At 38.4% G+C, this 18,741-nt stretch overlaps 1 protein-coding gene across 1 annotated transcript in view; it reads right to left on the bottom strand.

The window, feature by feature from the left end:
- thsd7ba (thrombospondin, type I, domain containing 7Ba) overlaps window positions 1-18,741 on the bottom strand; it is a 141,517-nt gene that overhangs the window by 107,427 nt on the left and 15,349 nt on the right. The window contains exon 2 of the mRNA XM_062431751.1: window positions 763-1,642. Within this exon, the coding sequence (XP_062287735.1) occupies window positions 763-1,642 (880 nt within the window). The remainder of the gene's footprint in view (window positions 1-762; window positions 1,643-18,741) is intronic.

The raw sequence follows: 18,741 nt of genomic DNA, 5'->3' as shown, positions 1-18,741 counted from the left end.
CATAGTGGCATCTAGTCAATAGTGTATACATGTAATGATTTTCTCTCTCCTTGAAGAACAGAAAATAGAGTGTTTATTACTGTATGTGTAGGTATGCATATGTGTGTGGGAGTGTGTGTGTGTGTGTGTGTGTCTGTGTGTGTGTGTGTGTGTGTGTGTGTGATTGCCTTGTGTGGGAGCAGAAAAAATCCATTCTTATCAAATCCAAATACCAGAGCTAGCTCAAACGGCAGGGACAGGAGGGGAGCAGCACTTGACATTTACCACAATAGTGCCTCACTGCCATGCTAATATGCTGGTGAAACAATATCTCTAACATAATCTATTTATAATTGAATAAAAAAACCACTATCAATAAAAAAAACATTTTATTTCACTGAATACACCTCAGCTTGTAGAAAAGACCCACTGGGATCATGAACGGGGGTGACCATTGATCTGGTCCCTCTCAAGTTACAACACAACACGAGTTTGGAAGAACCATAAAATCAACTCTATTAAAACCATTTCACCTGACAGACAGCTACTGGGCACTATTTAGATTTCACCTCAGAAGTGATGCAAGACAAATCTGATTATCTGTACAAACTACAAACCAGCACTTTTTATCCACAGCCACCTTGCTTTCATATTTATCTCAGGTTTGTTTTGGACCTTAAGAAATACCTCATTTTTCACTGTGTGCTTATTTCTCATCTATTCATCTTAGGTTTTCAGTCTCACAGTAGGTGCAGTGCCTTACAGCACTCGTAATTGGCTTACCTCAGCATAGCATTCTTGCCATCGCTCTGTGTGCAGCGGACTTGTCGTGTCTGGTAGCCCACCTCTAGTTCCCATGACATGGGGTACTTGTTGTGGGCGTGGAGATGGCGGTGCTGGTGCTGGTGCTGATGTTGGTGGTTGGGATGGGAGTGGTGGTGAGATGTCTGTGTGTGCAATGTGACTGTATTGTTCTCTTTGGAGCTGATGCTGAAGTCCACGGTGGTCCTACCACTTAACATGGTATCCTTATGATGTGGTAGTCTGCACTCACTCCAGGCCCCTACTTTAAGGCTGTACTGGTACTCGCCCTCCCCAGCAGGGCAGTCAACAGGGCCAGAACAAGTCCTGGTCTCAGTCAGATTGGGGCAGTTTTCCCCTCCAAACATTGGTGTGGCCAGGACATGTCGAGTCCGATGCTGCAGGCCAATGCCACAGGTCTTGCTGCAGCTTGACCAGGAGGTGAAGTCTGAAACCACACAGTCCTGGGGACAGGGGATGAGGCATGCCTGCTCCATAGGCGGTTTCTGGGAAAAGAACTCACATATCCTCGAGGTGACTGTGGTGCGGTTTGAAGTACGTACACAATTGACTTTGCGCCTCTGGATACCATGCTGTGCTGTAACACACTCAGCCGTCCTCAGCTTAAGCTCATTGGAAAAGAAAGGGACAAGAACGCACCCCCCCCACTCAGACAGTTCCCACTCAAAGAGGTCCTGGTGCCAATCGCAGACCTTAAAGCAGTGGCGTCTGCTCTCAGGCTTGTGGATGTGATGACAGTGAGAGTGGTGGGTTGTCCAGCCCTCCGTGTGGACACACCATATTGTTCTGGTTTGAACTCCGCCAGAACCACACTCCTCCCCGATACAATGACCCCACTGGCCTGCAACCAAGAAAAGACACATGGAGAGGGCATTTTCATTAAAAACTGAAGCAAAAAAAAAAGATGATTTAAATTGCAGCCATCTGGCAGCTTGCAATCAAGCAAAATTCAAAGCTATTCACTTAACCTCCATGATTGCTTTATTCATGAACAGAAGAAAAAGGAACACAAAGTAATCAAACCACAGGCAGACATCAATATAAAGAAAGTGTGAGGTTAGTGTCTTGGTCACAAAGGACTAGATTCAATTGGATGCTGGATCCTAAACTGATCAATATCCTAGGCTTACACAGCCTAGGATATCGATCAGCAGTGCAGCCACAGCTGCTATTTGATCAAAATTATATAGACTCTTTAAGTCTGGCTTAATAAAGCCACCTCTTCAACAGTGAAAGCATGTTGTCTGAATGTATACACTGTACGTGAGAGGTTACTATAGATCCTTTGAACTAATGAAACTAATGAAATAAGACTTACTCCCATTAAAACTAACCTCAGCTAACCAAAGACATGTATGATATTTAGCTGTGGTCTGATTCTTTGGCTCACTCACACTGTGGATTGGAGTTATCTTAATGTGCAATTACCAGAGCTGGCTGGAATAACTTTAGAATACAATCAAGACCTGCTGCAAAAGGAATTCCAGTAGCAAGGGGATTACTTTCTGTAAACGAGAAGAAGCTTATAATAACGTAGGGCTGCCCTTTATGGAGTCATTTTCAATGCACAGAGAGTACAGAGAATTTTTTTCTTACTTCTTAAATATTGATGGCTTTAGGACCTGCAAAAAAAATTCCCAGTTGAAACTGGCAGTTCATGCACCTACAACGAAGCAACTAAGTTAGGCTATACTCAATAAAAGCACAAAATCCTCTTTTCACTCCTGTCGAAAATGCTCAGTCCAATAAATTTCACACACCGTTCAGTTAGGAAAGAGAGTGGCGACTACATTTTCAGGTATTCAACATCATATCAGAGCAGTGATGTGGTTGATTTCTGCAGCGTGAAACAGAACCTAACTTGGCCGTCACTACTTGGTAACATCAAAGTACATATGACTGAAGCACAGTAGCAATAAGTAATTTTCCACTTCTGACAAACAGTGGAAAGTAGAGGTGGTCTGTGGTCAGAGAGGGAGGAATATTGCTGATACCTCTTTGCTGCTGTGAAAACTTGCTTAAGCTTCACATTGGAGCCTGGAATGTACTACTTACACAAACTCAAGCTGACCGCAGCCTGTAATTCTATGAAGAAGGAAACAACAAACTTTTCACAGCTGCCTTCAAGACTACAGATGATGATTTGATAATCAAAAAAATGCTAGATTGTTGGTATAACTTTATATTTCAGTGAAGGAGATATCATAATAAAACTCACACCATTTTTAGAATACATGTTGAAAAACTATATACACATATGGGGTAAAGAGAGAAGGTCCTGGATTCCACAGGCTGTCTGTGTTCATAGTCACCAACTTTAAATTGCCAATATGTGCACATGGTTGATGGATTGATGCAAAATGGACAAGAACAGCATACAAGAAGGTGTGTGGTTATGTGTATGTGAACAGCTATCAGACTCTGTTGCTACAAACAGTGTTCACATATCTATTTGTTGTAAAATATACAACACAAATTGATATTCAGTCTAATAAATATATCTTTCAATTCCAACACTGACACTATGAATATACTGTAACCTAACACAGTTTGGTGATGGCTAGGCTAAGGTCTTGGGCCTGTTAGGTAAGAGTAAACTTGGAAATGATTTTTTTTTTTTTTTTTCAAGTGGATTTCAGCCATTGATAGTACATGGAGTATCTGCTGAATATAAATGCTAATTTTGTGGAAGACTTTCATTAGACTCTTAGGTTCCTTGTTTCAATATGCCCACAAATTTAAACCACAATGTGCTATGATACTGCAGTGTTCATTCTGTGTTAATATCTGATGAATGTCTGTATTTAAAATAGGTTATCAAAAAGGGTAATTAAATTACAATTTAATAAAACGCAGAATTAATTTCTGATTATTAAAAAAACTGTTGAAAAACTGATATTTGCTGTTAATTTATTTTTTGACCTTTTTTTCCTCATTTACAAAAGGAGTAAATCAGAAAGAGAAAATGAAATCAATTTGCTTATATGACGTGGTTATCTATCAGTCGCATTCACTCATCTATTTATTCTGCCACATGCTATGAAAAGAATAATTTGATTCATTTCTTCTAATTGGAATTAAATTGATGTAATAATGAGATCCTGCTGCTTCCTAAATTGCTTTCGAATGACAGCGCAATGAAACAGTTTAATGCTTTTCCGTGACAAAGAAATCTGTTGTTAACACTTTGTTCCCTGGCCAATCATTGACATGACAACAGTGCTTTGAAACTGTTGCTTTCTGCTTAAGGGGGCAATATTTCAAACTGCTGAATTGTTTGATAGTTCATCGGAGCACATCATTGAGTTTATTCGTCTTGGCTTTGCAGTCTTAATGGGGACTTACAATGTAACTCACATCATTATGTTCATGGGATCTTCTTGTCTTGTACATTCAAGACAGTTTTAAAGCAGGTGCAATATATTAAAATGTCTGAGCTCAGGGGATAAGAAATCACAATCACAATTTAGATTGATTTTTAACACTGGAAAGCAGAATAATTGTTTTGTTTTTTTTTCCATTGGGTTAATTACTAGAATCAGATACAGTTGAACATGCAGGTAAACATAAAGATATGCAAGATAAAATGCATGACCATACTAGTCTGAATGACTGATTCTGAATGTGGTACAAAGGAATAAATACTGTCATTACAATCATTATCATCCTTTTGTCTTCATTCACGCTGCAGCTGAAAGTGGCCAAGGTCAGACCTCCCTCCCACAATATGCGTGTTCGGCATACACAACAAAAAGTCTATTCTTTTTCAATTTCAATCCTGATGATATGGATCAAATGTGTCTTGTATTAAACAATTAACATTGTCATGTGTGAATGTTGCAATGATACTGAGCAATTATATTATTTGACTTTTAGGAAGTTGTTATTTTGGCTTTTAAGAGTATTAACATGTTATGCAGGGAAGGCAAAATTACTTAAGATGGGCTGGAAAAAATGTAGGTTTGATGGGGGTCCATTGGTTTGATTTGTTATACTGTTACTTCCTCTGTGGTGCCCCGTATATGAGCAAAACCAATGGCTTTCCATGGATTTCTTTTCTTTTTTTCTTTTAGGGAGGGAGGGAGGAGCGGAGGTTGCTCTGAAAGCAAACACTTTTTGGTTATATTAGCCCAAAAGGCCATTTGAAACTGGAGGTTAACTATTTTGCATAGACTACCTTGAAAATGAAATGCATAAAACATGACGCCACACAAAAGTAGTGTCCAAAGACACGTGTGCCCCAACTGAAACATTTTCTTATTGACAAAAGTGGACCTTCAGCAGTGAATGTGCCATTGTCTACCCTGGTGATTTTTTTTTAAATGCAAATATAATGTAGTAATATTTACATAAAATAATAAATAAGATGTAGTACGTTGTCTTAAACTGAACCAGCAGGATTTTTGCATTAATATGAATTACTAGTTTGAGCTCTAGCTTAAGATGATGTGAACTGCCAGGTTATTTGTTTACATCCTCAATGACACTTGAAGCGCTTTGAACAGGAGAGACATGTTTGTTTCTGTCAGAAGAGAGAAGAGGCTATAAAAAAAATCAGGCACGTCACTAAGCTGTGAGAAAGTCTACGTGAATGAAATAATTTTAATTGAACACAAATATCACTCAAAATTAATATTAAAAGTGGCAGTGATACGATCCACATCCACAGTCCTGCTTGGTGCTGTGATTAAAGACACTTTCTCAATTCAGTCAAAGCTGAAAAGACCAAAATGCTTGAATGTGTTACTCCCTAAAATAGACATGAAAGGCTGTCGACCAAAAAAAGATGTGAGCAACAATTCATAGTTGAGCATAAAGACCTTCAGTGTCAAGACGGCACACGCCATTTCTGTTTTCTTGACACAGTGCATTGCTCTTGTGGTCACTGATGGCTCCCTTTCATGATAACAACTCCTTCATCAGCAAGACCACCTTTGGTGCTGTTTTCAAACGGTGCCAGGATATGTGCGCGTGATTTATGGAGGTGTGATTGGGAGTGATTCGGCTGCCGGGGGAGCCAGCAAACACAAGCACTAGTTCATCTCCTAAGCTCTGAATAATCACTCTCTCGATCTGTCAGTATCAGCATCTGTCAGCCCCTCAGGAGGAACCAGTTGCCCGTAGCTCCTTCATTCCTGTTGCACTTAGTCGCCTTGCTTACACCTCCGGGGGGCTGTGGTACCCCTGGGGCTCCTGCTATATTTACTATTCCATTTATGTCCTGGCGTAAGGCAGAAAAGAAATGGCAAAAAAGGCAGAGCAAACTTTACTACAATACTAAAAAAGACAGAAATTAAACTCAGCCGGTGTACCGTGACTGAACAAATATTCTCTTTTTCAGCAGTGTTCAGTTGAACCCTTAAGTTGGACAAATGATAGCAACACAATACGACAGTAACAAGTAAAAAAGCAATCTCCACGATGCCCCGAAACCAGACAGACGGAGACAGAGAGGAAGCAAACAGCAGAGCAGTAAACTGTCTCCTAAACAGCAACTAGAAGCACTGTGTCAAAAAAAACTGCTCTGTTAAATCTTTTGCTTCTCGGGTCTCTTTAATTACATTTGATAAAAGCTCCACAGAGTCCAGTCAGTAAAAATATACAGTATGTACAGGATTTCAATGTGCAACATTTACCAGCACCAGAATAATGTTTACACCCAAACAATTGTGTTGTTTGTTGAATTGAACACTATTGCAACTGTGTCAACATTGTCGTGGAAATTAGACACTATTTTCAAAAAAGATGACGTTTTAGTTTTTTATGCTGTTTCAATGTGTCAAAAGGATGAGATATAAAGCTTTTTTAAGCATTTATTGTTCATATTGATCTGTGTCTCAATATAGTGCACTGTCCTTAGCAGTTTAGCATTTTAGCTAAAATTGAATTAGAAATGCATCAGTTCTGGAGAGAACTTAACAATATTCAATACTGAAACTTGAACAGAGCAACAACACTATATTTTGATTAGGTGTTTATCCATATTAGGTTCCCTTGGTTTCACTTCACTACAGAAACAATACATTTATGATAGTACATGTAATTAAAATTGGAGCCAAACATTATGAGGCACATATGTTTTTTCTCTCTCCAGTGAGGCTTTTTGTACATTTTCCTCACAAACATCTGCTGAGTTTAACTCACCATCCATCTTCAACTTCTCTGCCAGAGTTAAGTTTGAATCTTTAGATACACAAGTCCTTTGTCACAACACTTTTTAATTAAATGATACCTATGCTACTGAGCCTCATTATGCACAGCATCGTCTCCCATGCCACACTTCCATCGGTTGTAATTTATGAGCAGCGAGGTGCATCCTCAATTACAACATTCACATAAGCAGAAATCATCAGATTATCACCAAGCAGTAAACCCATCTCCAGAAGGCCCGAATCAGCTCATTTTAGTGTTTACGTGGTGGAATGGAAGGAATTTATTAAATGTGAGCAAAATAAGTTAAAAGTCATTGCCAGGGGGGGAAATTCACAAAGCAAATTAAGTGACAAAAACACTTGTCACCTGTGGCTAAATAGAAGGTTTGTGTGGTGATGAGCATCTCCAGTGAAAAGTCTGACCTTCCTGCTTGAATATAAAATATATATATTTGCATAAATACTGAATGTGAATGGATAAATGCTGAAATGAATGCATGTAGTATTAGAGTTTTAGTTTGGCAGTGGTACTTATTGCAGCATGCATTATCCCAAGGCAAAGCATCAAACGCAGCTTCAATATCCCACACTAATGAATTACGTACCCTGGGGCTGCAGTACTATGCACATGGGCCTGATGGGCTTTTGTGAAAAATTAGCATTCAGCCCTACAGCATCAGTGCCAGACCTACTTGAATGCCTAATCACTAACTGAATGGCCAGCAATATAAACAAGACAACAGTAACACATGCTGCCCATTGAGTGAGGTAATCCCCACTACAGCCAATCAGTAACTAATAGGACAAATAACTGTAAAGCAAACCCCTCTTCAGCAAAACTGCACATTTAAAATGTCAAAGAGTGCCAGTGAGACTCATCATTTCATCCCATTAATGCAAATATGATCAGTGGTGTTAAAAACACGGTGTGGCAAACTTGCAGGCAGAAAAACGCACAGACTGCAACTGATCTCCAAGTCTCTGTATAACCAAATTTCACCAGGTGTGTTAGGTTTGACCCTCAGCTGACTTTTGATGACCATATAAGATATCGATGAAAAAGCTCTTTCTATCATCTCAAATACATCTCTATACTCTCTCTAATCCTGTCAAATAAAGAGAAACTTGTCCATGCGTTTTTCTCCTCAAAACTAGACTACTGCAATGCGCTCATCACAGGAATCCATGGCAGGAGCATCCAAAAGCTCCAGTACATTTAGAATAGCGCTGCCAGGATCCTGATGAGAGTGCAAAAACATGAACTTATAACACCAATTTTGTTTTCATTGCACTGGCTCCCTGACTTCTTCAGGATTGACTACAAATCCTGCTACTCATACACAAATCCATCCACAAACATGCACCTCCCTACCTACAAGAACTGATCAACCATAAACCTCCACACTGGTTCAACAGCCTTCCTAAGCATCTAAGTCCAGCACAGATCCTAATCTCTTTTATTTTATCTTGTTCTGTGATATAAATGCTGTAGAACTTTAATTTTCACTCTGAATGAAACGTGTGGTAAAATGAAATGTTTATTATTTATTATTATTATTTTAGTTCAAAGATGTAGTCTCACACCCTGCATAAACCATAACGCAGGACCTACAAGCTCCTCTACTCTGATTTATCTCAAATCAATATTGCGGTAAATCATGAAGAGGATCATTTTAATACCAGCATGAAGACTTCTAAGTGAATAATCAATCGTCTTTAGTCAGTATTAGCATGACTCCTTCAGAGAGTTACCACACAGTGAGGTAAGGACAGTATTGAATTAACACAGCAGTCACATAACACAGTAAGGTGGACCCTCCAGCAGTATCAGAGGTCATGAAGAAGCATTGCCCTCTCTCATATTAAATGCCTGTTTTTACTTCAGCCACAGCAAAACAAACAAAGCAGTGCAGTATCAGGCTGCGTAATTAATCCAATCCAAACTGTAATCTTGATCCATGCTTACATGCAACTTTAATCATTTGAAATGGCAGTTGAGCAGTTTTTGGTACAATAACTAAGTGCTGGAGTAGCGCTGTGCTGCTGGTGATCAGTATGTCGCTGACAGTCACCATGTACAAACATACTGGCAGTCAAATGATGAATGATATCCAAAACAAGTCCCTCGACCACAGCAGAGAGCTTTTCTGATTCAGACATCATAATAATGGTTATTCACTTTGCTGTCGTACAGTACAGCAGTGCCTCAGGACAATAAAGCATACAAACATGAGGCATCATTACAAAATACAGTATGATGAATGCATGAAGGTAAAGATGGATAGAGTATGCATGCAGGCTCTGTTTGTGTTATTTAAGTCAGAAATACAAACAGAATTTATTTGTCGTTTAAATTTCAGGAAACTTTAAAAAAACTATCAAACAAAAACTAGTTGAAACATTTAACACCTGTTGTGAATAAGGGAGACTTAAATATACACTAATGTAGACTGTGGACAAGACTACAAAAAGAAATAGTCACCAAGCTCAAAAAGTTTAATCTGATGGAGCATGAGTTTGTATTTTCTTTTGACTGCACTTTTTTCCCCCTGGTCATTGCTCATGTCCTATTTGTTTCTCTGTATATTTAACTTGCCCAAATTGGCTGTCAGAAGCTATCAAATGGGTGTTGTTGAAAACACCCAAACCTTCCTGTTAAGTCAAAAGAAACAAACAAGAAAAGTTGGGTGGATAAATAGTAGAAAACGTCTGACATTGAGATCATTTACCTGGGATTCCATACATTCATGAAAGATATTGAAGTTTTGGCGAAAAATGTGGTGCTATTTTTGTAGATTTGCCTGTTGCCTCTGAAAAATACAGCTTAATAAGTGGTTTAAAAATGTAGCTTAACACATGTCTGACTGCTAATGTTGCTTCACCTGACAACTTTTCAGGTGTCACTTAACGTCACATTAAATAGCCATTATTAGTTGAATAATTATGGGTAGTTTTTTGTTATGTTTGGTGTGCCAACACTGTGGTAAAGGTCTGGTTAGGTTTAGGCACAAAAAACACTTGGTTAGGGGGTTATCGAAAGATCATGGTTTGGTTAAAATACCCCAATTAGTCGCCAAAAAAATGGTTGCAAATATCCCAAAGTCTCGAGAAAAAAAAAGAATCAGTTTTGTTGGTTGAAATGGTGAGTAAGCAGTGGTCTCACAGTGATCTTTGCTACTTTTGCAATGCTTTACAACCTTCTAGCAGACCTCCCACACCACATCTTCCTAACATATAAGTGAGTTCATAGAGATGTGTTTTGACACCTCACAGTATGATAAGTATTGTAGAAATGGCGGCTGGGCGGTTGCTGCTGGCGGGTTGGACTGAGAGCCTTCTGGATGCCTTCCCTGGAGATCACAGCACCCTAGATCAGACTACCATCGGCTGCAATTATTATTATAAAGTACTGATAGAGATGGTAATAAGGTGGCAACAGTGATGAGAGTTTTAATGGTAGTTGCTATCACATTGTCATTGTCATACACTGCCCCCATCATACTTAACATGGTATGCCCTCATGTACAAACATCAGCTATCATATTATTAACAAACTAGTATAGTCTGCACATCACAGCAATTATTTCTTCCTTTGGTCTCAAACAAAGTTTTTTTTTTAAATAAATAACTTAACTGAATAAAATGATGATTGAAAGACGTGATGTTCAAAACTGTTAAAGCTGGGATTTTAGTTTAACATGTTGTCAAATGGTGTTTATGAGTATGTCAACACAAGACAACAAGGTCTTCATTTTTCTACACTCAGGTTTTACATTAAATCCCATTTGAGTGACATTTCTATTTTCCCTTAATGGTGATAATTACATCATCTGCATTCTCACAAAAAATATTCTCATTATTTTATCTTGATAGTGAAATGAGTGTTTGACTGTTGTATTACAGTAACTCGTCGTGGGAGACCTGGTAGTTCACTTACAAAGCAGATATTGTATTTCCTCTAAGGCTTCCTTTATACACATGGATCCAACTTTGATTTTAAGCTGGAAAACTCCTGCGAGGCTTCTGTGAGAATCAATGTGTTTACTGTACTTGGTTCAGTATCACTTTAAGACATGATGATCACAGCGGGGCCCAGCTAAAGGGTGTCCTATACCTCTGCGGTGATCAGAATCTTTTTTCCGTGTAATTGCTTGTCTTATGTGGCCTCCTCAAGTCCCCGCACTAGCCTGTGTAGAGGTGACAAGTAATTGGATAGGATGTCATTCACTCCCCTGCCTCACTGTCTTACGCTGACCTGGGATTTCTCTCCCGTAAGCACAGGAGCAGAACTAATGGCCATATCGCCTACATGCAGCAACCTGAGGAAAGGCCCTGGTGTTTTGATAATGCAGGTGAGCAAGGCCATAGTGAGACTGAGATAAAGTGACAACTGTATATCTGGTAACGCAGTGCAGACCGTATGATATACCTGCTGATTATTCTTTTACGAAAAATTCAGCGGTGCAGCTTTGGGAACTGTTATTAGGCTTCCTTTGGGGCTTTGTGTTAATTCATATTTTCCCCACTGAATATAAACAAAATCTTAAATGTAAGGTATTTACTCATTTATTTACAACATAGGATAATTTCACATAAACCACGGCACTGGCTAAAACATTTTAAAATACACTATTGAATGATGATGCATGTGAGTTTGCGTAGGTGAAGTGATTGAAGTGAAGTGAATAATTATATAGGCAATGGCTCAAATGACTGCATGAGCATGTGAAAGGGTTCACACAATGTGACAAACCCACACAATTATCTACCGACTCTGCAGCTCCTCCAGTTTGGTTCAATCTCAGCACTCTCATCAACCCCCTTTCCACCTGGAGAAGGCAGGTATTTTCCTCAAGAGTTGGTTGAAGGCAAAACATAGTTACTAGAAGAGTGAATATTGGATTATTCACACAGCTTGTTTTGGGCTAAAAATAAATCAATTAATGCTGCTTTTGGGAGCCATTAGCATTAAGGGAAAACAGCATTTACTATCTCAGGAGTCAGGGCTCCACCCTGACCTCCATATCCTCACTTTTATCTCACCTTATCTCCTGCTTGAAGTAGCCTAAATCATCTAAAGACAGCCTCGCTACAACACAATGCTTGAAATTACACCCATTACATTACCAAACCATTTACTTTCGTACAGACAATATGCCAAAGCTCAGAGACCTTTCTTTGTTTTCAGTTTAATAAAAGTATTTATAAGCAATTGTATTTGTTCAACCCTGTTCTACAAATTTCCAGCATTTCATTTTTATCATCATCAGCATCATGTTACTCAAATAATATCAAAACCCTTCTTGACTGAATTTATTTAATTATGCAAGTAACTCTTTTGATGGTCTGAATGCAGGTTCAAGTGCTACTCAAGTTGTCATTTTCTTCTCTCACTGTGTGTTTCTGAGTGTATGTAAAAGGGTTGTTTGTGCCCTAGATTATTCCTGACTACTCTATCAAAAATGTCTTTAAGGTTTGATTCACAAAAGAAGGCATCAGCATCAGAAGCCGTTATACTTCAGTATTGATCTTCTCATCCCAACTAACTTCTGCCCACTGCCATTGAAAATGAATGAAAACTTATGATTAGACAGGTGTCTTTAAAGGCTTCTTTGTCCGCAGGGTTTATAATGTGTCAGATTTATTCTATGATTCAGACTAAAATTAGAGGAATTTGCTTTTCCCTTTAATCAATTGGAAATGGGTCCAGAGTTGAGTTAAGGACAAAATCTATCAGGGCCCAGAGCCAAGAGTTTCCCTGACAGAGGAAGTGATTACCTGTGTCAGGTAGCCTGCAGAGTGAGACCGGCAGAGGCTAAATACTTCACCTATCCTCCATCTGTCATTTGTATTCCCTTTGTCCCTCAAGTATTAATCAGATGCTCACTCATTTTATGGTCATATGTGGGAGGTCAAATAAGTAATGACTGGACGAACTGACAGTTCCCAGCATCCCTATCACTATTTATCAAGCTTTTGTCAATATCACCTGAATCATATGTGACAATAAAAGAAACTACGTGAGTGTTGTAAAAGACTTTTGCTTTCCTGTTAGCCAGAACAGCTACAAGAACGCACACACACACTTTTTGTTTGGTATAGACATACAAAAACATTACAGTATGCTTTCAAATGTGAAATTGAAAAGAAATCACTCAATATACTCTAAGTCTGCTATTTGCTGCTGCACATTGATACCCATTTGATTGCCTAAGCCAAAATACACAACCAAAAACAGTCTCTGGCCTATCTTTATCTGGGATCCAAACAAAGTCATCAACCACTGTGCAGCCACAGTAGTTGTTATCATTGAGTCCATTAGAGATGGGCAGACACCTCAGGTTCCATTCCTCTTGGAGACTTTTGGAAAGGACAGAAAACTAATGGATAGTTTGGGAGCCCTGATAGTTGGAGATGTACCTTCCTTCATCTCCCTCAGTTAACACAGAGGACACTTCAGCTGCAGTGTCCACGTGATCCCAAGCTGAGTTTAATGTATGTATGTATGAGACTGTTGGACCGATTATCATGAAATTTTGTGCAGGCTTTTATTATACCGAGAGGATAAATCCAACTGACTTTATCTATCACTTGACTTTTCCTCTAGCGCCCCCATGAGGTTGACATCATGGTTTTAAATGAAATACTCTGACAAATGTTGGATGCATGGATGGATTTCCATTTCTTTTATGGGAAAAAAAAGCTGCAGTCAAATTCAGCAGTGCAGCTTTGGGAAATGTTATTAGGCTTCCTCTGGGACTTTGTGTTAATTCATATTTTACCCACTGAATATGAGCAAAAAGATAAATGTAAAAAATGCATTTATTTCCTTACAACATGGGATAATTTGACATAAACTCTGACAATGGCTAAAACATTTTAAATTACACTACTGAAAGATGATGCATGTGCGTAGGTGAGGTGATTGAAGTGAAGTGAATAATTATATTAGCAATGGCTCAAATGAATATATGAGCATGTGAAAGGGGTCACACAATGTGACAAACCCACAAAGAATTATCCACCAACTCTGCAGCTCCTCTCATCTCTACCAGACTGTTCTCTCAGATCACTGACTTAGTCCTACAGACTGCAGACTACCCTACTGTTTGGTTCAATCTCACCACTCTCATCAACCTCCTTCACACCTTGAGAAGGCAGGTATTTCCCTCAAGAGTTGGTTGAAGGCAAAACATAGTTATTTGAAGAGTGAATATTGGACAGACTCCAAATTAATGCATATGTCGCTCCGTTTTCTGCTGGATGTGTAAATAGGCAACTGTTTGCTACTGTAACTGTATAGGACATTGCCGTGTTGAATTAAATATCTTGACAAATGTCGGATGGATCATCATGAAATGTGGTACAAACGCATTGTTATGGATCCCATTGCTGGTCTTGGCAAGACCCGCCCCACTCTGCCTCTGATTGGCTAATACTTGCCTTCTTTGCTTGGATTGGTTTGGTTTAGGAATGAGGACTGAGATTGGTTAGGGTAGGAATATCAGTGTTAGAGTAGGTCGGGTGTTGCCAAGAAAAGCAGTGGGATCCATAATAGCGCGGTACAGACATGTTCCCCGCAAGATGAATTGCAAAGACTTAGGTGAGACCTGGGTTTGTCCTAAACACCATCATCAAGTCAAAATTGTGATTTGGCCAGTACTATAATTTACAATCATATATCTGCAAAACTAATGACACTGATTTCAGTCTCAGCTATATTTTGTGTTTTATTTTCTCCAATCTAGTCATTGTGACAATGTTAACAGGGCAACCACTATTATTATTATTATTGTTGTTGTGATTATTAGTATTTACTTCAACATTACTGGTAAGGTTCAGGTTTTGTTATAAAGCACTGAGCTGTGACAGTATAATATGGCCTTTACCAGGACTAGACACATGCGCCAAACTGCTTCACCTGCGAGTGTTAGTGACAAAAGTGGTGATTCAATCACAAAAAAAAACTGTCAGTCAGCAGTTCAAAGCATAAAAACATGTAATGTAGAATATAATCATGGTTTGCTTGATGTAACCCTTGCTATTGAACCCAAACCCTTCACTTGTCACACTGTGATACAACTGTGTGTGCGTCAAATCCTTGACTGATTTGCTGCCAGAGAATAAGAGACTTGTTTCATTAGCATCACCATGAGAAAAAAGGGAAACAACCGCTCAATATAGAATGTCATGTGACTGTGAAAACAATACAGTACTTACGTCATCTTCATTCTTGAATGCACACAAAATAAGAAAGTCGGTTATGTAAGGATGGGCGCGCATCAGGGAGAGGCGTGAATGGGACGCATTAATTTTAAACAACGTTAAACCAGGTGCAGTCTGCCCTGAAAGGCTGCTGTCTGGCTTGGATATTGTGGCTCATAAATCAAGGCAGAAATTGAGACAAGGTATTCACAGCTCGGAATGGGAAATAAGTATTCACCATATGCACTGTGCTACCGGATTATTAGTTACACCTGTTATAGCATTTCAGACAATAGTTGTGCAATAAATGCTACCTTTATGAAGTATTGTACTTCTATCCTTTGTTCGCATAAGTGAGGTGTCATTTTGCAGGCTGTAGTTTGTGTTTGCTAATATTTTATTATGTATAATCAACCCATTCTTATTCCCAGGTCATCAAAAACAGACACTTTGTCACACCCCTGGGCATCTCATACAGACACATAAGGTACCCTTTGGCATTTGAATAGAGACGTAAAGTGACTTTAGTAACACCTGTCTCTTTGATGTGAACTGGCATATCTGCAGGGTGTACTTATCTGTCAGATATTGTACACTCATAGGTATCATCTTGGTCTAACTGAGATACAGCCGCACAAAAAAATCCACATTTTGAGGTATATTGAGTGTACATAAATCTGGCTACAGTCCTGATACCACCACCAGCAGCATTTGCTTATCATACTGACATGGTAAAGAGAAAAGGAACAATTCTGCATTCATGCTATGGATAACACTATGGAGAGTACTATAGAATAATACAACAGAAGAAAACTACTGTATAGGAAACTTTTGGTCTCAATGGGGATCCAAAAGATGCAATAATAAACCCTGTATGCACTGCAGTCTGAATAACGTCTATCTACTAATACCCAAGCTATGCACACAAAAATTCAAAAATACATAAAGTATATACAATTAAATAACGTGCAATTGCCTTGCAATTTAAAACACAGGTGTGAGCCTGTCAATGTATAGAACTTTGTAAGACATGTAATATTGCAAAGCAGTAAGACTTTTTAAGCAACTCCTTAAAGAATTACATTAAGCTGAGCAATCGAATAACAAAAAAGTAAATGGCTAGACTTAACTTAGGCAAAAATGGTCACAATGACAACATTAGATCAGGCCTCATCCAATCAAACCACACTGGAACGGCTATTAATACCTTGAATGCTTTTAAGGAAAATGTGTAAATAGTATAATGTATCATACACCTCCAAGTATCAATTCATTCAATTCATCAATTCAAATTCAACAACCACACAAGGCAAGGAGATGCAAACTGGTACATTGCATTTTTGGCAAATTCTCAATTCTCAATATTTGGATCCAACATTAGTTCGGTAACACATAAAAAGATACCTGGTCAATATTAGCACTACACAACTCAGTTCAACCTTAAAATAGTTTGCCATTCACTGCAAACAAAGTAATACACAATATCAATAAGAGAAATACTCTTTCAACTTATTTAAACCAGTGATGGTTGTGAACCATCAAATGAAAATCAACTCAAAAAATTGACATGGAAATGATATGCCAATGAAATAAAATACCAAACAACACATAACTCACTCTTTTGCTTCAGTAGCCTATTAAACAGTTCAGTAGCTTTACCAGCCCCAGAAAAAAAACTTAGCAATTAAACACTCTACATGTCCCATTTTTATTCATTTATTTATTTTTTTATTTTTCCAGTTTTGTCAAACAACTTTAATTGAGCGCCACAACAGTTGCCTAACTGCACTGTTCATCACTTAATGCTAATTGTGTTAGCTCCACGCCCATTCAATTGAACTCGGTAGCTTAACCTTACACCTTGAGGTACAGCATTTAATTATTTATTTTTACCCTGACTCACCAATTAAGCAGTTCCCCTGTGTCACACTACAAACTTACAGCAAAGTACAAGCTGCTATCAGTCTGACTTGACAATGTTATATTGTGTTTTTACCGTTTTAGCTGAGTTTTAGCAGATTTTACCTTTCAGCAGCTGATCTGAGCGTCAACAGACAAGAGAAAGCTGTCTGGCCTGCCTTCAGTGCGCTATATTTTTTTCCCAGGATGGTGAAGTCATGACCCGTCCCACTCAGCCCCAGATTTGCTAACTTTGGTATATTTTCTTTAACATAAATAAACTCCACTTCTCAGAGGATGTCTTAAATGTTTGTAGAATAACATAAAAACATGTAGGTGTCATATATATATATACAAACATAACATTTAAGATAATGAAAAAGTATTGTTTTGGTATGGTATTGGTACCAAAAATGAGGAAATTGTAATCACACCAGTATCATAAAAAATCTGATTAAATACCCAGTCAAACATTGTAATAATGTAGCTCTTTGGATCACACACATCCATGCCTCTCATCTATTTCCAGTGTCATATTATTATAGAGAAACTGGTCAGAGTTTTAAAGCCAGTTATATTTTTGAGAGGACATGTATTTGGAACTCCCACAGATCCCACCTGTTCCCTGTTGAAAATCTGCAACTATCATATAATGGCTGCAAATAATATGTCACACACATTCAAAGACAGTTTGATCATGAAAAGTCTTGAATATCGGTTTCTGATGACGAGGGAGTAGCAGCTGCTACCCCCTTTGGATTCCCATAAAAAAACCCACAAATTGTCATTGTACTTTCAGCTGTTCCTAAAACACTGAGCACTTCCCAAAAGGAATGCTGAAAACTGCAGCTCATCAGTTTCTGCAAACCGCAAAGACTATTTCTGGATCAAGAGTTGAAAAATAAAAATACAGCAGAGAACAACAGACAGGACAGCAGTGAACGTGCAAACAAGTTATTATCATGGGTCCACTTTTTTGCATTAATCACATTTCCTCCCCATTTAGATTTTCTGTCCTCCTGCATTAAATCCCATTGTGCAAATTTAGGTGTTATCCTTGACAACAAGCTTTATTTTTGTTTTGTGATGTCTGTTGTCCAATCTTCCATCCTGCACGCAACACTATAATTACATTTCTTTATCAGCAACAAACAATGAAACTCTCACCCTTGCTTTTATTACAACCCAGTTAGATTATTGCACCTTATGTTATATGCTGTAGCAAGACTCACTTATAAGATCCAAAAAAAACATAACCCCAATTTTAGCATTTGAACACTAGCTGCAAGTCTGTTTTAAAATTACATTTTAAGATTGAATTATCACTTTTAGGGCATGTATGCGGTTGGTCCTTGACTTTTTCTCTGACCGGCTATAATGCATTATGAGTCCAGTCTGAGATCCTCCAGGGTCTCTCAGTATTTCCTGGGTCATGTCTAAACCAAGAAGAGACCAGGCATTTGCAGTCAGGGCCCCTTCATTCTGAAATGACCTGCCAGTTCTGTTTTTTAATTTTCATTGCTTCTGTTTTTAGTGCATTTATTTAACCTAATTTTTCACTGTATTATTTTTTATCTTATTTAATAATTTTATGATTATTCTACTTTGATCTGATATGTCTTGGGTTTATGTCTTTGTAAAACACTACTTTGATTAAACCCTTTCCAACCAAAATCATCACAAA

Source organism: Scomber scombrus, chromosome 13, assembly GCF_963691925.1.
Source record: "Scomber scombrus chromosome 13, fScoSco1.1, whole genome shotgun sequence".
Lineage (NCBI taxonomy): Eukaryota > Metazoa > Chordata > Actinopteri > Scombriformes > Scombridae > Scomber > Scomber scombrus.
Note: the sequence above shows the minus strand (reverse complement) of the source record. Positions and strands in the feature narration are given on the sequence as shown.